This window comes from Anabrus simplex, chromosome 14, assembly GCF_040414725.1.
Source record: "Anabrus simplex isolate iqAnaSimp1 chromosome 14, ASM4041472v1, whole genome shotgun sequence".
NCBI classification, from domain to species: Eukaryota; Metazoa; Arthropoda; class Insecta; order Orthoptera; family Tettigoniidae; genus Anabrus; species Anabrus simplex.
In genome coordinates, this window is record NC_090278.1 from 89,099,831 (window position 1) to 89,126,454 (window position 26,624).

At 40.9% G+C, this 26,624-nt stretch overlaps 1 protein-coding gene across 1 annotated transcript; it reads left to right on the forward strand.

The window, feature by feature from the left end:
- The first annotated feature begins 11,085 nt into the window (after positions 1-11,085).
- Positions 11,086-26,212, forward strand: LOC136885433 (uncharacterized). Its single transcript, XM_067157982.2, has 4 exons — positions 11,086-11,845; positions 16,764-18,038; positions 20,089-20,366; positions 25,390-26,212. The coding sequence occupies exons 1-4, from the start codon at positions 11,369-11,371 to the stop codon at positions 26,057-26,059; spliced, it is 2,700 nt and encodes an 899-aa protein (XP_067014083.2). The 5' UTR covers positions 11,086-11,368; the 3' UTR covers positions 26,060-26,212.
- Positions 26,213-26,624: the final 412 nt, after the last annotated feature.

The following is a 26,624-nucleotide window of genomic DNA, read 5'->3' on the forward strand; positions in this document are numbered from 1 at the left end:
TTCTTGTTTATCCCCTAGTGTCCTTGTATTTTTCTGACTGCTTTTGCCTTGCTATCTTCCTCCTTTGTACCATCTACGCTTTACCTCTCATTGCCCAGCACTTGAAAATGTCGCTTCTACGACCCCTTTTTATCTTTTGTTAATAATAATAATAATTGCCTATAAAAACCCACCTGCCACAGTAATTATGTGAAAATGAAAAGCTTAGCACAGGATAGGGTGGCATGGACAGCTGCATCAAACCAGTCTATGAACTGATGACTCAAACAACAGCATGGAAGGAAAAAGAAGTACCAGAAGATTGGAGGAAGGGTCTGATAATCTCCGTATTCAAGAAGGGTGATAAGAAAGTATGTACCAACTCTAGGGGAATCAACCTCTTTTCATATGTAGCAAAGATCTTTAAGAGAATATTAGAGGGAAGGCTGAGGATAAAAATAGGAAAGGTAATGGAGAAAGAGCAATATGGATTTAGAAGAGTTGGATCAACTTTTGATGTAGTTTTTGCATTACGGACCATGATGGAGAAAATATAGGAGAGAAAGTATTTAGTGATGACTTTTAAAGATATTTATAAGGCATATGGCAGTGTACCACGGCAACTGGTCTGGGGTGCATTGATAAAAAAAGATGGTAGGCAGAGCAGAAGTACAAATAATCAAAGCCATGCATGAAAAGTGTGTAAATAGTGTGAAGACTAAGATAAGACAAACAAACTGGCTCAATGTAGAAACAAGGCTTCCAAGGAAGTGAATTATCCCACCTATTATTTATCACAGTCGATGAAATTCACAAGAGTGTAGAACAAAAAGGCTGGCCCCGTGGTGTAGGGGTAGTGTGCCTGCCTCTTACCCGGAGGCCCCGGATTCGATTCCAGGCCATGTCAGGGACTTTTACCTGGATCTGAGGGCTGGTTCGAAGTCCACTCAGCCTACGTGATTACAATTGACGAGCTATCTGATGGTGAGGTGGCGTCCCTGGTGAAGAAAGCCGAAAACAACAACCGAGTAGATTTGTCGTGCTGACTACACGACACCTCATAATCTGCAGTCCTCTGGGCTGAGCAGCAGTCGCTTGGTAGGCCAAGGCCCTTTGGGGCTATTGTGCCATGGGGTTTGGTTTGGTTTGGTTTGGTACAACAAAAAGCAGGAAGCAAAGAGACAAAAAAGCCTTACTCTTTGCATATGACAGTAATATGGGAAGAAAATGAAATGGAAGTACAAGAACAAGTTACTGAATGGAAGCAGGAGATAGAGGAATATGGAATTAAAATAAGTATCGAGAAGAGTAAGATAGTAGTGATGACGAGAGGTAATAGAGAAGGAAGAGGGAATATTGAAGTAAATTGAGAAAACCATTAGAAGGTGTGAAAAGCTTCAAATATTTGGGTAGTACACTTGCAGAAGATGGGAAAATAAACAAAGACATTGGAAAGAGAATCCAACAAGCCAGTGGGTTTTACCAATGTGTGAAAGGTATAGAGTGGAGTCAGGGCATCCCAAAGAAATGCAAGAAAATTATGTACTCATTGTATTACACACCAATGGGCACATGAACAACAACAAAACATGATGAAAGCAAAACCCAAACAGACAAGATGAAATTCCTTATTAGAGAAATAATTGGGAAGAAACGAAGGGATAAAATCAGAAACAGAAATCGGAGAGAGAAGTGGATTCACTTAACTGCCAGACAAGATGGAGAACAGTAAGCTGAAATTGTATGGACAGATGATGAGAATGGAAGAGTGGTGGTGGCGATTACTGTTTTAAGGGGAAGTACAACTAGCAACCATCCTCTATATAATACTAATCAGAGAGAAAAAAATGCAAGGGATCTGAAAATTCAAAAAATGAAGGTATCAGCCAAAGAAAGAGAAGGGCATGAAAATGAAAGACACCCTAGACCTCGGAAACCTAATACCGTGGGGGTCGGAAAAGAACAAGAGTTGACCAAGGAAGATCGGATAGGATAGATGAAAGTAAGGAGCCTGGCACAAGTAATTGGAGGTAATGCCAGGACTCAGCTAAGGGTCCCATGGTTGCCAACCCACGCTCCCAAGTTAAGAGCCCCTGGGGCCCCTTTTTGTCACCTCTTATGATAGGCAGAGGATACCATGGGTGTTATTCTACCACCCCTACCCACAGGGGGTTGAGAATGGAAGATGATAGAGTTCTAAAGTGACCACCAGTATTTACGAATAAAATAATAGGAGAAAAACACAAGGAAGGCCCGGAAAAAGGTGGATGGATATGGTGAAGGAGAGTATAGAGAAGAGGGGAGTAAAAGTAGAAGAAATGTTGGAGGAAGGAGGGGAGTGGTGGAGAGACAAAAACTGTGGATGTCCTTGATTCACAACCCGACCCAGAAGACTGGAAATGAGGAAGAAGAAGATTTTTTTTTTGAATTGTGATCAAATATCACCACAGTGAAATAGTTTTGAATTAAGCAGGTGCCTGGTTATCTCAGTCTGTTATGAGTCAGAGGGTGATTCAGCAGAATGTAGTTCGTCTGTTTACGTGATTCAGAACAGGAGAATTATTCCGTACAGCTGTGCTATTGTGTTTCATGTTAGTCGAACCTCCAGAGTGTTACAGTGTGAGTAATTTACATAACAGTGCATATTGGGTAACAGAAGAACCTCAATTATCCATCATAATGCAGGTGAGAACAGACATTTATAATCTTCGACTTGTTATCATACTTTTATCTATATATATATAAAATAAGAGTTTTGTCTGTACATTGCTCAGAATTTAAAAAGAATGGCATTTTTGTATTGGTTGTGTCCACAATAACAATTTAATTTTTCTTCATCTATATATGTATGTACAGGCATCACGAGAAAATGGCTGAAGAGAATTTAATAAAAATCAGTATGGAAAGTCAGGGAATGATGCATTACAATCTAGGCTATAAATAATTTTATTCTCTCCGAGTGAAATGGTAGTTTAGGGGAAGGCCAAAAATTTAATTCTCAAATATTTATGTTATTAGTGGTCCTCTCTATAAATACTACATAACTAAAGTTATATAGAATTACATTTTTGATCATTTATGTCTTATACATTTTTACCGTACTGGCTATAATAACAGAGATATTCATGAATTTCAATTTTTGTTGCTAAGTCCGTATCAACACCAAACCACGAGAAAATGGGTTAACAGAATTTAATGAAAATCAGTATGTAAAGTCAGAGAAAAAGGAACTACAGTCTAGGCTATAAATAATTTTATTCACACTGGATAAAATGGTAGTTTAGGGGGAAGGCCCCTGAAATTTAATTTTTAAATACCTATGTTATTATCCTATCAAAAAGTTCTCCATAATGAAAGTATTGAGAATACAATTTCCAATAGTTTATGTCTTATTCAGTTTTACTGTACCGACTATGGTAAGTGTGGTGGTGGTGGTGATTATTGTTTTAAGACGAAATACAGTACAACTAGGCAACCATCCTTTATATAATACTAAATCAGGAGAAGAAAAAAAAAAAAAAAAAAAAAGAATGGGTATGACACGTCAGAAAATGAAGGTATTGGTCTAAGAAAGACAAAGGCCACAAAGGCCACAAAAATGAAAGACTCCCTAGGCTTTCATACGTAACGCTGTTGGGGTCAGAAAAGAACAAGAGCTGACCATAAAGGAACAATCGCTTGAAGAATAAGACAAGAAGGAGTCATGAAAGAAAGGAAGACTCCTTTTACATTAGATGCCATAATATCCCAGAGTTGGAAGAAACTAAATGTGAAGGCCTACAGTGTCGAAAGGTCATAAAATTGATCAACAATAACATTACATTCGCCATTGTTTTCTGTGATATACTTCGTCTCTTCTGTTGCCGTTCATCTCTGACAGATGGGATTACTGCTGCGTACGGAGTATAACAGCCTGCCTGAATATTGGCGGGAAGTAGCCGGGGAGTTGTTGCATAACTTTCCTCTTTAGCATGCCATTCTTCTGGTTAATAAATTTTCTGATACTACTCGTATGTAACACACTGGTTCATCATACTATTCCAGCTACAGGATCCCTAGTTTGAGGCGCTTATTGGAATGAGCAGTGTGCACACATAAAGGAATAATGACGGAGGAGTGTTTATGGCTGTCTGCGGCCTGGTGGTGGTGATTATTGTTTTAAGGGGAAGTACAACTAGGCAACCAGCTTCTATACAACACTAATCGGAGAGAAAAATGGAAGGAATCCGACATTTCAAAAATGAAGGTAGCGGCCAAAGAAAGACAAGGGCTATGAAGGGCGTGAAAATGAAAGACTCCCTAGGCCTCGAATGCTCTAATACCGTCGGGGTTGGAAGACAACAAGAGTTGAACAAGGGAGAGGTCGGATACGATAGATAAAAGTGAGGAACCTGGCACGACAGGCAGGGGATAACATGGGTTATTCTGCCACCCACAGGGGTTTGGTCATTCCAGTTCAGGAACTTTGGACTGTTAGGTCGGCAGCGTAGTACTGTTCGTTAAAAGTGAGAAAGTGTGCTGTTTTTCATTTGATCGAGTATTTCATATGATAGCATTTCTTTTATCATAATTTATAACTTTCATTTCCGTGTTGACGTTTGACTTATATAATAGGAATCAGTCAAGGGATGTTCCATCATTCGACACTTATGATAATACATAACAGTTATTAAAAGAATACCAGTTTTGATTCCCTTGGAATTATCACTTCAAAGCAAATAAATAAATAAATCAAAAGTGTATTAACATACATTCAACATGAAATGTGCCTTTAAGCACACTTAAAATGGTTGACATGTGTTATATGTCATAAAAACACGTTAAAATTTTACAAACGTCGTAGGATCCATATTAAGACAACTCCTCAGCAAACTGCCTTAACTGCAAATTGTCAAGATTGTCAATCTTGATACATGTTTTTTTAATTGTCATCAACGATTCGACTACGGATATATGAACATTTTTTAACATATGTTTTTTTATATCCACAGCAACAACATAAGAACTTCATAGCATTTTTCATTTTTTTATATATTATTTTAAAACTCTGCTCAACATTGTACAAACACACTCCAATTATTTGCGACATGGATACTAGGACGTTCTTTAAATGTTAACGTGTCTTTATGGCATATAACCCATGTCAACCATTTTAAGTGTGTTTAAAGGCAATTTCATGTTGAATTTGTGTTAATACCTTTTGATTTACTTGCTTTGAAGTGATGATTCCAAGGGAATCGAAACCGGTATTCATTTAATAAATGTTATATATTACCTGAAGTGTTGAATGGTGGAACATCCCTCAATTGATTCCTATTATATAAGAATTGCTTTTAATGAAGACACTCATACCGATTTCATTCTAATGACCTATGTACATTTCAGTTGGGAAAACCACGATGACAGTCTTTCTGAGGTTGTAAAACGGCAGGTGGAGAGTAAGTGTCTGCCATTACAATGAAACTTCCCTAACCCAGTCTTCACATGAGAAAGAATGTATGGTGACCTTCCCGTCATGTTTCTGGGGTAACGTTAAGAGTTACTCATAACGTGTACTCTACTAAACCTAGAATTACGTAGCAAAGAATGGGTACTAGAAAGCTAGTGTTCTTATAAAAAAGTGTTGGTGACTTTCTTCCCAAATTTTCTCCCAGAAATTTTTTTCTTTCTGATGTCCACTTTAATTCTCTGCAGTAAAATAATTTCTGAAAGTGAAGTGTCATCTTCTTCCATAAACTGCATGAGGATTTGTGCTGATCTTTTTACAAGTATTGTATGATGTGTTGAGCCCGTCAACTTTGAACACTTTAAAGCTTCCTTTGAACTTGGACCCTTCCACACTTCCAACTTTCATTACTGGCATTTGTTGTTTCAATATCTCTTGTACATTTTTATCTTCTAGTTTCCATACTTTTATTTTCTTCTCTCATTTCCTTTATTCTTTCAATTTTTCGCACTCTCATTATTGCTACCACTACAGGATGATCTCCGCTAAATGCTTCTTACAGTACACTTGCACTTTTCACCACTTTCCATCAATTACTGTCTGCGTTCTTCTGTTACCCCAACTGTATCGTGTACGGATTTGCTATTCTTCTTTCTAAACCACATATGTTGTCATATGTTTGAAATTGGAAGACTTTTGAATTTGTTTATTATTTATTCGTGTCAGTAGTACTGTATAGATGCATATTACAAAATTAAAATACATGAAATTATAATATTTACATAAAATTATACAGCTATTTACAAAATATCAGCCCAAAATTTGACCACGTTAACAGCACTGAAACTAGCCTGCGCTAAATCAAGTTCTGTGCATTTAACAGGGCATGGAGGGCAATTAGGCACCATATCTGCTTTGTCCATATGGGCTATTGTTACGATGGGCTCGCCACACCCAAAGGCATTTTATACCTACTGCCAGGTTCAAAATTAGGCCGCCCCTAACATGGAGACAGACGCCTTTCGTAGCCGCTCCTCTGGAGTACAGACGCTACGGGTATGCCCCTTCCGCCATCTCCGCCGTACCGAAGTCCACCTTCCCCGCCGTAGATGCCGTTGAGGTCTTCACTCGTAACCCTGAGCTGGGACCCATACCAGATATTACACACCGGGTCAGTGTGCTCTGGGACTCACATAGGCAGGGGCGCCACTCCCTGGGTAGGGCTGCCTCCGAAGAGGGTCCCTACCTGCTACCTGAGAATGCCAAAAAAGGTGATGGAAATGCAAATCCAAGGAAGGAGAGGCCGTGGACGACCAGGATTGAGATGGAAGGATACCATCCAACGCAGCATTATAGAAAGAAACCTGGACTGGGACACAGTGTTGGAGGAGCAGTGGTGGAAAGACCGAAGAAAGTGGAGGGGAACCATATTTGCCCCTACCCGGCTACAGCTGGATAAAGGGAAATGATGATGATGATGATGAGAGGGCAATTAATAAGGTGCCTTGTCGTTTGTTCCACGTAGGGTCTGATCCCCCTTCAGGAGGCTTCATTTCTTCATATTGTCCTTGGATCTTCCAACGCCTGCTCTTAGTCTGTTCAGTGCCTTCCATGTAGTCCAGGTTTCTTCATGATGCTGATGCTTGTTGTTTAAAGGGGCCTAACATCGAGGTCATCGGCCCCAGATTTCTTCATGACCAGGGGGAAGCTTTTCCTCCAATTTTAAGCATTGTGGATGAAAAGGGATCTTCTGATTCCAGAGTAGAAGTCTGGTCTTCTTTGCATCTGCACTAGTGAGGGATGAGGAGTACATAAAACTGTTCCTGGACTTCAGTCAAGTTGGTGGTAGTTTGTGTCCATGTAGGGGGTGCGCTGAGCTGGTAGAAGCCCTTAACCCCTTCACATTTGCAGCTACTTCGCGTCTGATCTCAGGACTATTCCTGCAAGGGAGTACAGTTTGTCTGTTGGTGTTGGTTTCACACATCCTGTAATACCTCTGCACAATTCATTTAGGGCAACATCGACCTTTTTGGCATGAATATATTTATACCAAACAGGACCAGCATACTCCCTTGCTGAGTAACAAAGTGCGAAGGCTGTTGTCGTTATCATATGAGGATGGGCACCCCACTTTGAACCTGTCACTTTACGGAGCAGGGAGTTCTGAGAGCAGACCTTGGCCTTGATGTTTGAACAGTGCTCCCTGTAAGTTAGAAAACGATTCAAAGTAGCACCCAAGTTTTTTGGTGTTTAATTATGTTCCAGAACTTTGTCCTTCCACTTAACTTGCAGCTTCCTTAAGGCTTGTTTGTTCTTCAGATGGAATGCACATACCTGAGTTTTTGATGGGTTTGGTTTGAGGTTATTGGTCTCATAGTAGTGAGACAAAATATCCAATGCTGAATTGAGATTGTTTTCTACTCTTTCAAAGCATTCACTCTGAGTAGCCAAGGCCAGATCATCAGCGTATACGACTTCTGGATACTGTAATTAACATAGTGACACACCTAATTTAAAGTTGATCACTAAATAAATATAGATAGGTAATTTTTATTGTGTATCATTATTGATAGTGAAATATTTTTGTGTAATTACCTTTCTAAATAAACAAAACTAATTAGAAAGTGGTGGTGATTGTTGTTTTAAGAGGAAGTACAACTAGGCAACCATCCTCTATAACAGGGGTTCTCAAACATTTTCGGTTGCTCCCCCCTTCTGAATCATGAAATATCTAGCGCTCCCCTCTCCCCATTCTTCGTTCCTTTCTTAGCACTTCTCTTCGTACAAAAATGGATCACGAGATCTGTAGTATATGCTTCTGTCTATTATTCAAAAGAATGCTCGTAAAGCCTAATGTCAGATGATCGTCTTGATATTTACGCACTTTGCTTTGTTGAAGCGGAAGAACAATGTACTTTGATTAAATTGGAATCTTGTTCTTTATTACGACTGAATATATTCTAAGGCGGCAAGCACTCAATAAATCGCTTCCACTGCTAATATGTCACTTATCCAAGTCTATGGATATTTTTATACTGCATCAGTTTATTGTAAATCGGGCTAATCACCTCCACTAAACACGCACTAGAATTCACCTGTTCACTCAAAGTCTTTGATCTGACTGCAAGGGCCTGGCTGAAATCGAGTCGACAATGGCAGAAACAGAAGAATCTATTCTTGTAAGGAAGTGGCGGTCACATTGTCAAGCGGCTTATTGTCATTAGTGGTAGTTAAGTGTTTGGTAAGGTGATAATGCTGTGGGTGGGGCGTGAAAGGGTGCTATGTGGAGAAATGTTACTCGCACCTTTTCTCAGAATACATGCTGGCAGGATCTACTAGTCAGTTCTTGTGAAATATGCCAGCTATAGTATGAGTTTATTAGTCTTGTATGGTGGTGGAAGAGCTTGCTACCTAGGTTCATGGGTGTGAGAATCTGAGGATAGCAATATTTTATCGTTGCCGGGACAAAACCTTCTATGTGATAATATGTTTGGAGATATACTGACCCGCAGCACATACGTTATGAAGAGTGAGAATGCCTTGACAACATTCACACAATATTGCACCTTAGGTGACAGAACCTTACCGGCCAAAGTTCTAAGCTAAAACATTTCACATAGGAGGTTTTGTCCTGGCAGTGACCATTTGTTAAAGAATGTGAAATATAAATATTTCAATCACAGCCAGCGCCTGATCACTCTCTGTGCCCCCCCCCAGGGGAGGCACGCCCCCTTACTTTGAGGACCACTGCTCTATATAACACTACTCACAAAAAAATTGGAAGGGATCCGACGCTTTGAAAAATGAAGATATCGATCAAAGAAAGACAAGGGCCACTAAGGGAGTGAAGCTGAAAGACTCCCTAGGCCTCGGATGCTCTAATAGCATTGGGGTCGGAAAAGAACAAGAGTTGACCAAGGGAGGTCTGATAGGACGGATGAAAGTGAGGAGTCTGGCACAAGCAAGTGGAAGCAATGCCAGGACTCAGTTAAGGGCCCCGTGGTCGCCAACCCACGCTCTAAAATTCAGAGCTCCTCGGTCCCGCAGGGGATACAGTGGGTATTATTCTACCACCCCCACCCACAGGGAGGTCCAATAGGATAGATGAAAGTGGGGATCCTGGCACAAGTATGTGGAAGCGATACAAGGACTGAGCTAACGGCCCTGTGGTCAAAAACCTACACTCCAAAGTTAAAGAGTCCCTGGGGCCCCTTTTGTTCGCCTCTTATGACAGGCAGGGGCTACCATGAATGTATTCTACTGCCCCCACCCACAAAGGGTTAACAAACACGTCGTTAACTAGATCAATAGGGTCTACTGCGATAGTAGAGAACTTAGTACCAACATTTCAGGTTCAACTGCAGAAGATGCATATCTACCAATAACGAAAGTACCGGTATAATACGGTATCACACCAATCTAAAAGTAGGTACGAGTACCTCACTGCATCAGAAAAAAATAATATGATAAAATAGAATTGTTACGAAGAAAATTATGAACATTGTATGACGATAGGTAATGGCAGTTAGCTTATTCTTTTTCTGTCAAGGATAAAGTTTTTTATTCGGTACCTAGGTGGTGGTGGTGATTATTGTTTTAAGAGGAAGTACAACTGGGCAACCATCCTCTATATAACACTAATCAGGGTGAAAAAATGGAAGGGGTCCGACACTTCGAAAAATGAAGGTATCGGCCAAAGGAAGACAAGGGCCACGAAGGGCGTGAAAATGAAAGACTCCCTAGCCCTCGCAAACCTAATAGCATCGGGGTCGGAAAAGAACAAGAGTTGACCAAGGGAGGTCAGATAGGAACGATAAAAGTGAGGAGCCTGGCACAAGTAAGTGGAAGCAATGCCAGGACCCAGCTTAGGGCTTCGTGGTCGCCAACCCACGCTCCAAAGTTCAGAGCCCCTGGGGCCCCTTTTAGTCGCCTCTTACGACAGGTAGGGGATACCGTGGGTGTTATTCTACCGCCCCCACCCACAGGGGGGTATTCGGTACCTACCGGTAGGTACAACTACCACTTTTCTTCAAGGAGTACAGTAGGCTATATTAAGTTCATTTCTTATGTTTCTAAGCATAATAATAAAATATTCAAAAGTATTTCAGAGTTACTGCAAACAGCACGTCAATGATATGACATGTTTTATTGTTTTTTTTTCAAAAAGTATATGAAAATTCCGTGCGCGTTGTATAGACGGGAAGAACTGGGAAAATGTAGGTTATGTCGGAAAGATGTATTTTAATATAATGGCATACAGGATGTCATTTGATGTGTTGGTAACGTTATTTGTAGATAAATCATTATATTAACTGGTCCAATGTTCTAAATAACAATAAATTTTACATAAATTATATTACTTTCGAATTAAGGCGTTGTAACTAGCGCGATAAAAATTGAGAAACGCTAATTAAGCCAATGGTACCACTTTTGTTCGTTGTTTTCTCCGTATTTCTTTGGTATATCTGCAATTTAGTTCGACAGTGTTAGCTGAATGTAATAAAAGTAAGTAATAAATACCGATAAACATAAACACTTTCGACAGTCTTTTATTTGTCATGAAGTGTTTTCATAGTCGTTAATTCTCACCTGTAATTAAATTATGTTGGCGACACTCTGTTGTATGTTGAGAATGTGAAGTAGTTGAAAGGGGTTGACAAAAAAGACAATATTTATTAAAAGTTATTTTATAGTAACTTAAGCTCTGTTCGAATGTGAAGAATGCCGTGAATTATGGGATGATGGACGTTTTATGTTTTTATATATGTACTTTTTATTAATAATATCGTGTTTTTTAATTATTATTTCTAAACGTTTGTTTAGTAGGTGGTGGCCATTGTAGACAAGGTCACCCCTGCGTAACCTAACCCTACCTGTCAATGAAAAATAGATAGCATTAGGTTTCATGTCAGCATTTCACTCATTTAATGTTCCAATGATAAGATGAGTGATGGAGATAGTGGTAAACGATTAAACTGTCTAATATGTGGCATCGAATTAAGTACAAATACTAGTTATAGTATTTTTTGTACAGTGGTGCCTCATAGTGGTACCTTGCTTGCAACGTCAGTTCAGAAAGTCATTAATAAACATGTTGACAAATCCTCACTTCCTAGTTCTCATGTTTGTAACATGTGTTTTTCATTACTTGAAGATCTGGACCTTGCTGAGGAAAAATGTAATACATTAAGGAAAAACATACTGAACACTTTCTTGAAACACTGCCAAACAAATGGTTTTAATCTTGACAGTGTACCCGGAATAGCTTGTCAGACTGAAGATAAAGTAGTTTCAGAAACGCCAGAACCAGAAGTAGTGAAGGTAAAGGATAAAGGCTCAGTCGAGTTTAATGAAGATGATGATGAGGATAATGGTGACAACGGTGATAACGAACCAGAGGAAGTCACACCAGAAAAACAGGTAATTCCTCAGCACCTATCTCTTGAAGGCCAAGTGCACTTTAATTCTTTGGTTGAAACTGTGGAGATCTTTATGCGGGAATGCAGGTGTAGTAGGCCTAATCCTATTTATATATCAAAGATTGTGCAGTCACAGATGATCCCTTAGTTTTAATGAATGTTAATAATTATGTATTTCCTCAAGTTTCAATACCAGTAGAACTTTTAACGGAAACATTCCTATATAATAACAATATTCAAAAATAAACAGGTAATATGAAGGAATGTTTTATGTAAGAAGCTATCAAGAGTAATCATACGTGAAAAAATAAAATAGAACTTGCTTCATAAATATATTTTCTTAATAAATGTCCTATTAGTGGTATATTGTTCATTTCATGATATGTAATGTGGAAAGTTCTACCACCAGGTGTAGGCTACTGCCTGAACAGTCTCCGTTGGGAACTGTAGTTCTCTGAAGGAACACCCGCTTTCTAATGTCATTTCTTGATATGAAACCATCTACCACCTACTCCAGATGTAATGCCCTTAGCAGCCTCCGAAGACTTACCTACAAACTCCACGTTTTAAGGGGACTTAACATAAGGTGGAGAATATTTTTTGGGGGGGGATGGCACTCTGTCCCCTAAGATCATTTGGGTGGGGGTTGGCGGGGCAGAAATTGCCTGGCTCCCCTAAATTCGGCATCTCTGCTGTCAAGTCCAATTGACCAACTGAGCATTCTCATTTCCAGCAATCATCTCCATGTGGTGCGACTGGATGGACAACAGAACATATATTTTTAATTTCAAGTATGTCAGCATTCTTCTGTCGTACAGTATACCCGCCACTTTTCTTCACTTCATCCACGCTGTATTTGCCCCCACCCCGAATCTTCTGCAGCAGTTAACCATCGCAGGATATCCAGGACCCCAAATACTTGGAAGGATTTGATTTTCTTCAGTTCTCTTCCACGAGTTCTGATCTTTATAGCATCATCACATCCACAGGCCATGTACGCTGTTTTATCTAAGTTTAAGCTCAGTCCCCAGATATCAAAATGGTTCTTCCACGTTTGTGTTAAGTCCGGTAATTCTTTATGCGATCTTACAGCCAACATTACATCATTGGCATAGAGAAGAGACCAAGGTATCTTTCAGTGGAGCTCCTTAGTGTTGGTGTTCATTACAGTAATGAAAAAGAAGGGCGCGATTGCGGAACCTTGGTGGCCAGGGGAAAGGAATCTGATGTTCGAAGTGTTCAGTTTTTTAAAGAAAAAACAGTTGCGGAACCCCTAAAGTAAGGTCACCAGATTTTTTCCCCCACAATTTCTGGGGACAGATATAAACGCAGATAAAATCTACTTTTGTATTGTGCTGTTTGTTACTTTACCATTCAGTTACATTGTTTCATACTCATTCTATGTGCATAAGTTTATAATCCATTCTACTTATGTGCTTCTTGTTTATTTGATGACTGAGCGAGTTGGCCGTGCGGTTAGGGGCGCGCAGCTGCGATCTTGCGTTCGGTAGATAGTGGGTTTGAACCGCACTGTTGGCAGCCCTGAAGATGGTTTTCCATGGTTTCCCATCTTCACACCAAGCAAATGCTGGCACTGTACCTTAATTAAGGCCACAGCTGCTACCTTCCCACTCCTATTCCTTTCTCGTCCCAGTGTCGCCATAAAACCTATCTGTGTCAGCACAACATAAAGCAACTTGTAAAGAAAAGTTAAAAATAAATTTAAATTCATAAGGAAATGGTTCCATGTCAGGATATAAACAGCACTAATACATGTCACCACAAAGAGAAAATGATCAATATTTCTGCCCGCATTACCAAACTTTCACCGCATACACATACACGTGGAACTACTGTCCTTTGTTTACAAATCACTGCCTTCTCGTGACTTATGTAGTCAAGCGGTGCATAAGGTTGCCAACCTTTTTACTTAGGAACTAAGGCCATAGGATGGAGCTGGGAAGCAAGTCTTATGGGGACAAGCAAAGGGGGTCCATTAGGCCTCTACCTTCCTGCGGAAACTCCATTGGTCTGTACTGGTTAGGGTAGGACCTAGACAAGACGACTGGTCTGTACTGGTTAGGGTAGGACCTAGACAAGACGACTGGTCTGTATTGGTTAGGGTAGGACCTAGACAAGACGACTGGTCTGTACTGGTTAGGGTAGGACCTAGACAAGACCATTGGTCTGTACTGGTTAGGGTAGGACCTAGACAAGACCATTGGTCTGTACTGGTTAGGGTAGGATCTGGACAAGACCATTGTGCTTCTATTGTGCCCGGGTTGGTAATATAGTTATGATTGGCGGTAATGGCACCACATGGCAATAGGAATGGGATTTGCTACTTCACGAAAGGAAAATGGCGTGTATTGCTCTTCTTTACGTTATAAAAGTAACTGTATTTCTGGGGGCGGGGTGGTGGTTTCCTGGACATTGCAAAAAACATTTCTCCTCTGACACTATTTCCAAGTGTGATTTCATTAATTTCTACTTTCTTAGAATGTTACAAACATGAAGTAGTATGGGATAAAAAGTTTTACCTGAAAATGCACTCTTTTGGAATAATCAATGAGATACTATCTTGAATATTGAATTTTCACGACCGCATTGTAATCGAAACAGACTTTCAATGTATTAGGTCGTGTTACACTCGGCTGCCAGAAACCTTCTTGTTGCTGTCCATGTACCTTCTACATATCAGTACATATTAGGTGAAATACAGCACTTCTTTGCATATGTTTGGAATTTCTTAGTTTCACGGTATATCCCTTACACGCTGGTAAAAGCCATTTGCTTGATGTATTTTCTCCAATCTTCTCACTTATCTTCCCATCTTCTGTGATTAAATTTTAGAAGTACTGTTGAACCTGCCCTAATGGACACCTTTATTCAGCGGACACCTCTCCATACGGACATTTTTCCATGGAACCAATTTTATTTTTACACAAGACGTGTGTTAAATAAGCCTCATTTAAGCGGACACCTCAAATTACAGACAGCAGACATCACCATTAATCTTGTCCACTCATCTTAAGCGGACACTTTCTTTTTTTTTTTTCACCGTCGAGTTGGCCGTGCGGTTGGGGGCACACGGCTGTAAGCTTGCATCCAGGAGATGGTGGGTTCGAACCCCACTGTCGGCAGCCCTGAAGATGGTTTTCCGTGGTTTCCCATTTTCACACCAGTTAATTCAGGCCACGGCCGCTTCCTTCCCATTCCTAGGCCTTTCCTAACCCATCCTCGCCATAAGACCTATCTGTGTCGGTGCGACGTGAAACAAATAGCAAAAAAAAAATAGGCACTTTCTTTGCACAGGGCAATGCCATTCTTTATCTCAAAATTATTCTGAAAACATATGGGAATTCCTTTTGAATGTTTGTACTATTTCGTGTCCAAGGAAAACAGAAAGAAAGGTACATAGAAATGCTGTAATACTGTGAAATTAATTGTTCTGTACAGGACTCATTCCAAACCTTTAGTTAGGCTCAATCTTTTGTACACCGGGCGAGTTGGCCGTGCGCGTAGAGGCGCGCGGCTGTGAGCTTGCATCCGGGAGATAGTAGGTTCGAATCCCACTATCGGCAGCCCTGAAAATGGTTTTCCGTGGTTTCCCATTTTCACACCAGGCAAATGCTGGGGCTGTGCCTTAATTAAGGCCACGGCCGCTTCCTTCCAACTCCTAGGCCTTTCCTGTCCCATCGTCGCCATAAGACCTATCTGTGTCGGTGCGACGTAAAGCCCCTAGCAAAAAAAAAAAAAAAAAAAAAAAAATCTTTTGTACATTCTGAGAATTGTAGTTGCCCAAGAATGCTACCAGTGGCTGTTTAGTCACGAGTCCAAGGGATTTTCCAGCATATCTTGGCATCACTCCATTCATAACTCATATTGTCACTAATTAAGTCGAGGTCAGGTAGTTCAGCTAAACTTGACAAGGAAGAGACTTACATGTGCTGAATGTTGAGGCAGAAATACCACAGCATTTTAATCGCCCAGTAAACATTAGGAGGGACGAGGGTGTTTAGATCTTGAGACAAGAAAAATGTAGTCCAAAAGGGCTTTCAGTGAGAAAAGCTCCCTGAAAAATTAAATTGCGGGAAAGCAGAATTGTGAAGAATAAAAATGATATTCTGAGTGGGATGAAAATAGGAATCGAGGAATGAAACGAAATTGGGAGCCTGTTTTTGCAGAAGTGAACATTCTGGTATATGAGTGGTTCAAATGTGTTTGAGCAAAGAAACTGTGAATGAGTGAGCCAATGTTACAAGAAAGATTGCAAGAAATCACAAATAACCTGAAAGTTGCGGTTAATCAAATAAAGAATGTGTGTCACGCTGGGTCCTTATTCCCTTTTCGAGAATACCGCAGAAAAATGTGCTAAACTTGTACACCCAATCGAATGATTACCTCCCGAAGCTGTAATGAATGTAAAGGCTGTAAAATCACTTGTAATATCTGCCAGAAAAATATTTAGTTGTAAATTATTTCATTATAAATTATTTAGAATAATCAAAATAAAGAAGTATGGTTATATTTAAAGGAGGTGTTCTTTGCCGTTAAAATGTTCGATTAATTTTTACAATCTTGTTTCAGCGGACACCTCTCATAACAGACATTTTTCCACGGAACCGAAGGTGTCCATAGAAGAGAGGTTTGATTGCATTTGAAACTTTTCACGTCTTCTATTGGTTTCCCATTTACTCCTTCCTTCCTTCTTTCCTCCCTCCCTCCCTCCCCTTTAGTCATCACTACTGTTTTGCTCTTCTCTACACTTATTCTCATTCCAGACTCTTCTGTCGCTTGATTCCACACTTGTTCTTGTACTACCCTTTTCACTTTCTCCCCATATCACTATGTCATCTACAAACATTAGGTAATTTTATATGGCAATATAAAAAAAGGGTGCTTTTTTTTCATTGCAGGAAAGCTCTGAAAAGGTTACAAGAAGCAAGAAGAACACTTCAGCACCAGCACCAAAATCTTCCTCAAAACCTCCTCGGAACAAACGGAAAGGCAGACCAGCTAAGAAGGCATCCTCCGGCAAACGGTCCTCTTCTCCAGCATCCGCAGCCGTTTCCTCTGCCGACACTTCAGCATCTTCTAGTTCGACCCCAACTACTACCACTGCGACCATCACTCAGACCAGCAACGGCAAATACGTGATCCGCACCAAGGACGCTCGCAGACGTAGACGCTACGTCCATCCCTGCTCTCTGTGTGGGCGTCTTTTCCGACGGCCGTGTGAAGTGAAGCAGCATCTCCTATCTCACGGAGGAGCCAAGCCCTATCAGTGTCGAGACTGCGGTAAGAGGTTTGGATCAAAATCTGGTGCCGGTATTCATGCTCTGAAACAACACGGCAAAGACGTAACCGTGGAGGACATTATAGAAGTGTGTTACGATGGTCTGACGGGAGTTGATGTGAATCTCACCCCAGAAAACATCAAAGAGATAATCAAACTAAACATGAAAGAATCGGGGCTAGCTGATGATCATTCAGAAAGTAATGGTTCCACCGACAATGACGATGATGATTTTGAATGGAAACTGGAAGACGAAGATGAGCTGTTCAAAATTACTGAAGATAATGGTGAGAAGAAAGATGATGCCAACGATCCTTTACGGCTTGACTCAGAACCCAGTGAAAATCCCCCGGATGCTGAGCAAGCTCCTAGTGCAGTTGAAATTGAAGTAAAGGAGGAAGGTATAGAAGTTGCTTCAAACATGGAGGTAAAGAAAGAGGATGAAGATAAGATGAAGACAATGGAGAGCTTGAAACTGAAGTTGGTGCTCAACAAACCAGGACGGAGCAAGGGAGGAGGAGGAGGAGGAGGAGGAGGAGGGGCAGCTGGAAGCGGAACTTCAGGGTCAGAGTCCACCGCAGCGAAGGAGAAGCCGAAAAGGAAGAAAAAGAAAGACCCTCTACCAAAGCCCCCCAAACATGAGTGCCCTCTGTGCGGTAAGATGTGGAGGACTATGAGTGAGTTCAAGTCGCACGTGAACACGCACAGCGACGAACGACCCTTCATCTGCGAGATCTGTGGTCAGGCGTACAAACACAAGGCTGCCTTGGACATCCATGTAGGGATGCATAACGGGATCAACCCTTTCTGTTGTCCGTATTGCAACAAGGCCTTCACCCAGAAAGGTGCTCTGCAGAGGCATTTGCCCATACACACCGGAGAAGCCCCTTTCCAGGTTAGTAAATATTAAAAAAAGGAAGCATTTGCAAATGCTTTTCCTCTCTTCCTTGTCTTAAGTTTGAAATTTCATTACTTCTCAAAGGCTTGTATTACAGTATTAAAGAAACTTCAAAAATCTCTTGTACGATATTACTAGATACCCTAAGTGACAGATTGTAAGTTTAGGGTGGAATATTTCTACATCATTACTTCTCATCCCCAGTGAGCTCGTTCCATTCCCTATGAGTGGGGGACACAGACACAAAATACACCACCGTATCCTCTGCCTGTCGTAAGAGGCGACTAAAAGGGGCGACCAAGGGATGTTTGAATTAGAATCATGAGACTACTTGTACTTAGTACCATCACGCGAGAAACACCATGGGTTGCCTTTACTTGCAAGTATTACCACTATGTTAGGTACACAATAGGTTTGTGATTAGTACACCTATGTGAGGAACACGATGGGTTTGTGTTGCCTATGAGGTGCCGTAATGTGAAAAACACCATAGGTCTGCGTTACCTGTCCGTATTACATTACCTGTGAGTAGTACCATACTGTGAAACACCATAAGTCTACATTACTCATGATTAGTACCGCTACATGAGAAATATCATGATTTTACTTTACTAGCGATAAGTACCATTATGAGGGGCTGTTGACCTGGATTTTGGATCCCTGTAGACAACAAGCATCATTGATTCCAGATTGTGCTGTGGAAGCAGCTCCTTGGTCAGTATGTACTATTGTTTTAAGATAGTTTCTGCGAAGGTGGGGCATTGCAGGTCAAATCCACTGATTGTTTTAAGTTCATAACCATTGTTCTTCCTCTCTTTTTTTAAAAAAAAATTCTAGTCGGTGGATTAATTTTGGAATTATCTTTAATTATCTGGTGATCATTTTAAAATCGTATTCATCCATTCATTCTTCATCGTCATGTTTTGAGTTTCTGGCCAAGAGCTGAGTTTTGGACTTTTAAATTGTCATTTCATTTTGTCTCATTTCGTACCATTAGGGGCTGATGACCTAGATGTTAGGCCCCTTACAACTAGAAGCATCTTCAATGAGCTTGTTCCTATTTTTCAGTTTTATCAGCATTTTATTGAGGGGCCATCTTGCCAAGGGCATCCTTCTAGGTGTGGAAAGTGTATGACAAGTAGAAAGGTAGATAACCATAGGGAAGGGGAAGAAATAAAGATGTGTGCAGGTGGTAATAGGGTAGGAAGAAATGAAATACAGCGGGAGCCCATCTATTTCAAGACCTCCTCCTCCTCCTCCTAGACTGTAGTGCCTTTTCTCTGACTTAACATACGGATTTTCATTAAATTCTTTTCACCTATTTTCTTATGGTTCAACGTTCATATGGACTTGGTAACAAAAGTCTTAATTCATGAATATCTCTGTTATCATAGCCCGCACGATAAACATGGATAACAGTAAACTGGGCGAGTTGGCCGTGCGATTAGGGGCGCACAGATGTGAGCTTGCATCCGGGAAATAGTGGGTTCAAACCCCACTGTCGGCAGCCCTGAAGTTGGTTTTCCTTCCTACTCCTAAACCTTTCCTATCTCATTGTCGTCATAAGGCCTATCTGTTTTGGTGAGACGTAAAACAAAGTGTAAAAAGTGAAATAAAAACCTGTATAATACATAAATGATCATAAATTTTATTCCATATAACTTTAATTATGTACTATTTTTTGATAGGATTACTAATAATATAAATGTTTGAGGATTAAATTTTAGACCTTCCTCTAAATTACCATTTCACTCAGTGTGAATAAAATGATTTATAGCTTACATTGTAGTGCCTCATTCTCCGACTTCACATACCGATTATCATTACATTCTCTTCAGCCATTTCCTCGTGATGTACATACATACATACATACATACATACATACATACATATCATTCTTTTTAAATTCTGAGCGATGTACAGACAAAACTCTTATTTTATGTATATAGATTAGTTAATACTTCATACAAGTTCTATTGAAATCTGTGTGGTCCAGCCTGCAGAGTGATGGAGGTGATTTAGAACTAATGTTCTGTTTATGTTGTAGTGCGAGCTGTGTGGTAAGCGGTTTGTTCATCACACCAGTTTCAACATGCACACCCTGGCTCACACAGGTCAGAAGAGCTACAAGTGTAAGGTTTGTGGGCTGGCGCTCTTGTCCGGCTCGCACTTGAAGAGACATTCCCGAGTGCACACGGGCGAGCGGCCCTACCAGTGCCAGACGTGTGGCAAGCGCTTTGCCGAGAGGTACAACCTGGTGGCTCACACCAGGGTTCACGACCCTGCTGGATCTGCTGCCAAGGATGGCAGCAAGAAGGTGCACAGGTGAGTTCCAGATGTACTAGAGATTTATCGTAATTACACTGTTCTTATCCCAGATTTTGAACAGATGATAGATAACACATATTAAATACAGTAGAGTAAAATCTGCCTTTAGCGGAACCTTTATGAACTATAATACCAAAGAGACGAAGTCTCTTAGTGCATTGGCACTGCCGGTGGCTGCATGTAGCCTATGCAGTGGCCTCCACGGTATGCACTAGCCAGCGTATTGGTAGGTGTGCTAGGTACCAACTGATGAGCCCACCCTAGCACACGAGGGCGAAACGCTGGCAACCAAGAATGAGTTAGCTGGAAAATTTATAATGTCCAATAACGGACCATTTATATTGGTATTATAAATTTACTCATTCGGGACAAATGTTTCAGATTCCCTATGGGAATCAACATATATATCACCTTTATGAACTGTCCATATCGGAAAATTTCCCTGGTGAATTGCGATTTAATAATCATATAAGTTTACCTGTATTTAGCAGAACATGTCTGATGTGGAAACTGAAGGAAATTTTGCTGCCATAACAGAAAAATATGTGTAAATTTCATTCCTAACTCTTTTCAGTGCATGTGTATTCCAAATGGATCTAGGATGGCTGAGATATTGATTGCAACTCTCAAACAGTGTAATTATGGTAATGCTAGTGGAGAAGATTACATGGCCATTGGTCTAGAAGATGAGACAGAGGCAGCGTTGGGAAACATCTAAGAGTCTGTCACCCAATCACCTCTAAGAAAAAGAACACCAAATTAACAGGATTGAAGACGAGAAGGAAGATGGTTTATGTAACGTGAAGGCCTACTAACATGCCCTATCAGCCTTAAAGAACGTTCAGTCTATTTTGCTCACAAACAGTAACGCGGAATTGTTTAACATCATTTGCCTTGCTCGTATTTTAGTTAAGAACTGTGCTATAAGGCAGTGTTGTGTTCAGGGTTCAATTCTGGATTACTGGAAGAAGAAAAATAACAGCACTGTACAGTATTACCGTTGGTATTATATCTATACAACATGTAATGGGTAATTATACTGTACTCCTGTGCACTGTGAGGAAGTTCTAAAGCAAGAACATTTGTCTTAGAGCTGATGAACTAATGTCTCTACTGCTGCATTATCTAAACGGAGGTATGCAGTTATAATATTTTTATGTTATTTTTAAACCGCCTGTATGAACCGGAATCCTGTATACAGCAGGAAAAAAATTCCGGTTCCTTGGGTTTCTGCTGAGAACGGATTTTACTGTATAACAAAACTTTGAGGACCTCAAAAATTAATTTCTTATAGTGAAATTTTGTTATACTAAGGATGGAGGAGAATAGAATTTCAAGACAGATGCTGGAGGCAAAGTGCGAGGGCAAGAAAGCCAGAGGAAGACCTAGAACAAGGTGGATTGAATCAGTGAAGAGCAACATAAGAAGACGAAGAGGAAGATGGAGAAGTGTCATAAATACTCCGACCCGGCAGGAGCTGGATAAGGGGAAATGATGATGATGATGATGATGATGATGATGATGATGATGATGATGATGATGATGATGATGAAGAACTCGCCTCTTGTTATATCCATTACTGGTTCTACGAGGGGCATTCAATATACAATGCAACATTTTTTTTCTATTCTAAAAGCAGGTTGGCTTTATTGAGGATTCAAATACACCATGTTATTCCCCAGTCCTTTTGCTACAATACCCTATTCAGCATGAATTTACAGATTAAAGACCTCACTATTTATTGGATGATAGTAAAATTAGAATATTTGTACACAAAGTAATGATATACGGTAATTGCAAGAGGTTTTCTCTAAATTTTAAACATATTAAACTTTACATTGTTCTGGACTTTATTTTTCTGAAGAAGTCTGTGATTTTTTATTCTTAGCACTCCCAGACACAAAATTGAAAACAGTCACCAACCACTGCACATGAATTTAAGTTTTTGGCACATCACTTAGTGAGAGATGGAAATCTTGAAATCTTTGTGCCATGTTTATTGCCTGCACAAGAGTCAAACACTGGTGAACACTTTTTGAGGCACATCTTCCTCTTCCACCTAATCATCACATAGATTTGTATCACTCAGTGTCTGCCACAATTTCATCGCTGATTGCAATAACACGTCACAGTCCACGTTGAAGTAGTCGGGAAAATTCACACTTGTTGGCACATTGAGCTTTTCACACACAACTTCCACTTTTCCTCTGTTTCTGAGTCATCCAACACTTCACTTTCTGTGTTATCTTCATCATCAACCACTCCAGCTTTTCTAAAGCAGTTTTCAGTGATTTCTTCTTTCGGTGTTCTTCATGCAGCACAGAAGGTCTTCATTGCTTCCAAAATGTTGACATTAATGTCTCCCTCTCTCTCTCTCTCTCTCTCTCTCTCTCTCTGGTATCCTTACATGTGACTTTGGCTAGTTTTTCAGCCCCGTCTATCTCACAGCTTTAAGAGTTCCTTCTTGGTGGATACTTTTTCACTGAAGCACAAAACTGCATCACGGACAACAAATTTCCTTCCAGTCTCACTTCTTGGTAACCTTATCCATGATATAGATGTTGATCCCATAGGGAACCTGAAATATTTGTCCCAATTGAGTAAATTTATAATACCAATATAGTAGGTCTGTTATAATGTCCAATAACAGGCCAACTATATTGATATAACCTTGTCCATATTATATAATTAAAACTTTCATTTTGATTTTATATGGCTCCATGCCAGCATGCGTAACTCCCTGTAAGCAGGCTTTGTAGTGTTTTCAACAGTTTCTGTCTCTTTATTTTTACTGGTTCCCTCCTTCGAATCTCTGTACAGTGAACTCTCACAATTTCAGACTGCACTAATTCGGCCTGGTTTTCATCACAAAGCAAAATGCCGCAGTTCGGTATTGGGCATTATTCGCACCCTGCATGTAGAGTAGTGTATTATCATGCCCTTTAAATGTAACCATGGAATATAGTAATTTTAAATTGTTTAATCTTACTGCTCATTATTGTGATAACATAAGTTGTTTTTAAATTATATGTATTGCATTCAGGAGATAGTGGCTTTGAAACCCCACTGTCGGCAGCCCTGAAGATGGTTTTCCATTTTCACACTGGGCAAATGCTAGGGCTGTACCTTAGTTAAGACCACGGCTGCTTCCTTTCCACTCCTAGCCCCTTTCCTATCCCATCGTCGTCGTAAGACCTATCTCTAATTCAACAATGATACAAAAAATTTTGAGATCCGCCTATTCAATACACGTTGGGTTCTTAAAAATTAAGATTTACATCTTGTCATCTAATTTAACAGGGCATGTTTCGCCCATTGTGTGGACATCATCAGCCGTAATCTCATGCCTAAAATATAAAGATCAGGATCATTTTTATAAGTTCCCAAAATACAATTTACGCAATTAAATAAAAAAATGGCGTATGGCCTCCGAAGAGGCCTGGTGCAGGTCTTTTTCTAGTAGACGGCCTATTAGGCGACCTGCAATTCTGTGAAGATGAGGGCCCTTCCTAGGATGATTTCTAATGCTGAATACGTCACACACCCCCAGCCCCCGAGCCATTGGAATTAACCAATTGAGATTAAAATCCCCGACCCAGCCAGGAATCGAACCCAGGACCCTCGGAACCGAAGGCCAGTACGCTGACCATTCAGCCGACGAGTCGGACATTTACACAGTTAAAACATGTTTAAAAATACGTACGAGAAAAATGAGTAATGTTGGTGCAATCTTACATTAAAATCCTTAAAACATTTCTAAAATAACCAAACTGTCCTTATTTATGTAAATACCGAGCTCGATAGCTGCAGTCACTTAAGTGTGGCCAGTATCCAGTATTCGGGAGATAGTTGGCAGCCCTGAAGATGGTTTTCTGTGGTTTCCCATTTTCACACCAGGCATATGCTTGGGCTGTACGTTAATTAATGTCACGGGCGCTTCCTTCTCAGTCCTAGCTCTTTCCTGTCCAATCGTCACCATAAGACCTATCTGTGTTGGTGTGATGTAAAGCCAATAACAAAAAAAAACACCATGTTAACGATAAGATAGTCTATGGCTAAAATTACGGCCTTGAGGAGCAGACAACTGTTGGTACTGTATTTCCAATTTTCAACTAAGATAGCTCGTAAACTGTGTGTACTAGAATTCTGGGGGGGGGGGGGAAGACAACCCATTGACATTCTAATTTACAGCACATCAATATCATCTTCCAGTTCAGAAATATTTGGGGTGCAAGTTTTAGGTGATGCGTCCTGTATATTATGTAGATTTCCCTTCTTTTTTTTTAACTACTGTAAAGTAGTGTAATTCATTAGCTTCTTACAGTATCGATAATACAAGGGCTATTTCTTTATTATTGGCAAACGATTATCATGACCACCGCATGATTCCAACTGTTACAAAAGAGATATCTCTGTGAAAAGTGCACAATCTCTCGTTGTAGTCTCCGGCATTGTGTAGAATCTGTTGCCAGCTATATGGAAGCCATAGTGTTCCCGTAGCATCTGCTGTATGGTGAGAATGGACTGGTCTCTCTCTTGCAGAACTTTAGGAACAGTTCAGAAGCGGATACCACGGGGCGGTTCCTTCATCTTCGGTATGAAATCAAAATCACAGGGCAGTATGGGGGATGATGGATCATTTCTCAGTCCCATTGAGCTTGTAAATCAGTCACTGGTTTCTACACACTGTCATCCATCGTTGAAGGCTTTGGCCCAGGATGCCATGGTTCAGTAAGGAAACACCAAATCCCCCACACCTTCATAACATTATGACGTAGGCGTGCTGTTCATGTTTCAAGAATATCTTGTATACAAACTGTTTGAGCAGTCTCACAGACAACGCTGTTTTTTGCAGTGCAGCACATGTGCAGAGCGTTGGATATACTGTGAATTAGGTCAGGTAGCACCCTGACTTGTATATACGCGAGAAACACTGCTTCTGTTTCCTGGTGTTGCCACTAATAAAGAAACAGCCCTTTTATTTCTCAGTTACCATTAATAACATTGTGTTGTATTTTAGGTGTCAGTTGTGTGGAGCGGGGTTTGATCGCAAACCTAAACTGGAGGACCACCTGGCTCTGAGCCACAACAAGATCTCGGACAGCGACGACAGCCGCAAGTGGGTCGGCCACCTCATCACCAACGACGTGAACCAGCACGGCATGCCTGCCAACGTGCCCGGGGCTCCCATGGTGCAGATGCACCAAGCCAGTCCCGTCTCCATGGTGGCCATTCCGGCGCCCGAGGCCATGGGAAGACGCGACGTGGACCTGAAGCCGAACGCAGCTCTGGCTTCCGTTCAGATGCATCAAGCCCTAGGCATGGGTCCTCCTCCGGCTGCGGCGGAACACCATCCTCACCAGCAGAGCTGGCACCACATGCTCTTCGGAGGGACATCCGGCAAGATGGAGGAGAACATGGACGGAACTGGAGGCGCCGGCATCGGTCCCGGCGGACACATCGACGCCAAGATGGGACCACTTTCGCAACACCGCCTCTTGTCGGAAATGTCTGCGCTGGGAGGTATCGGTCATAACATGGGGCGGAATATGCTTCAGTCTTGTCTGGTCGGCGCTGCTGCAGCCGCCGGTCATCCTTCCCTCGGGCATCCACATCACATTCCCAACCCTCACGCGGGCATCGGACCGGCGCGTATCAACATGTTTGGAGGGGAGAATAATAATCACTAACGTACAGTTGGTTAACTACCTCGCGAATAACAGACCACGTAGGAGAGAATAACTCCTCTCCCAAAATACTATTTTATTTTATAGAGCTTTTATTTTTATTTACAAAGTGTAAAAAGTTTTATGCGTTTATGATACCTTAAGGTGCTCTCTTCCAGATTGGAAGGAAGGTGTGAGAATAAGGCAGGCTGTTGTGTCCTAGTGCTGATCTTTCTGGTAAACTTCAGAGAAACATTTGGAAACTGAAAAGTTTCAAGCCACTGTGTGTGATGATGCAATCTGGACTTCCTTTGCTACAGTTTTAACTAATTGTATGTCCTAGGCAAATGCAAAAATATTCACAGTTTTGCTCCTTGTTGACGAAAACAAGAGGTAGTTCACCACTGCCGTAATACCGTCTCTTGTCGGAAATGTCTGCACTGAGAGGTATTGGTCATAACATGGGACGGAATATGCTTCAGTCTTGTCTGGTCGTCATCCTTTGCTTGGGCATCCGCTTACTTAGATGGTCGTCAGGAGGACTTGGAAACCAAAGTCGAGTAGTTCAAACCGGACCACGTAGACGTAT

Bases quoted from the DNA above. Each gene is read 5' to 3' on its own strand.
- LOC136885433 (XM_067157982.2), top strand. From the start codon at position 11,369: ATGAGTGATGGAGATAGTGGTAAACGATTAAACTGTCTAATATGTGGC. The intron at 11,846-16,763 runs GTAATTCCTCAG...TTTTCATTGCAG, and splicing joins AAGTCACACCAGAAAAACAG to GAAAGCTCTGAAAAGGTTAC. The intron at 20,367-25,389 runs GTGAGTTCCAGA...GTTGTATTTTAG, and splicing joins GGCAGCAAGAAGGTGCACAG to GTGTCAGTTGTGTGGAGCGG.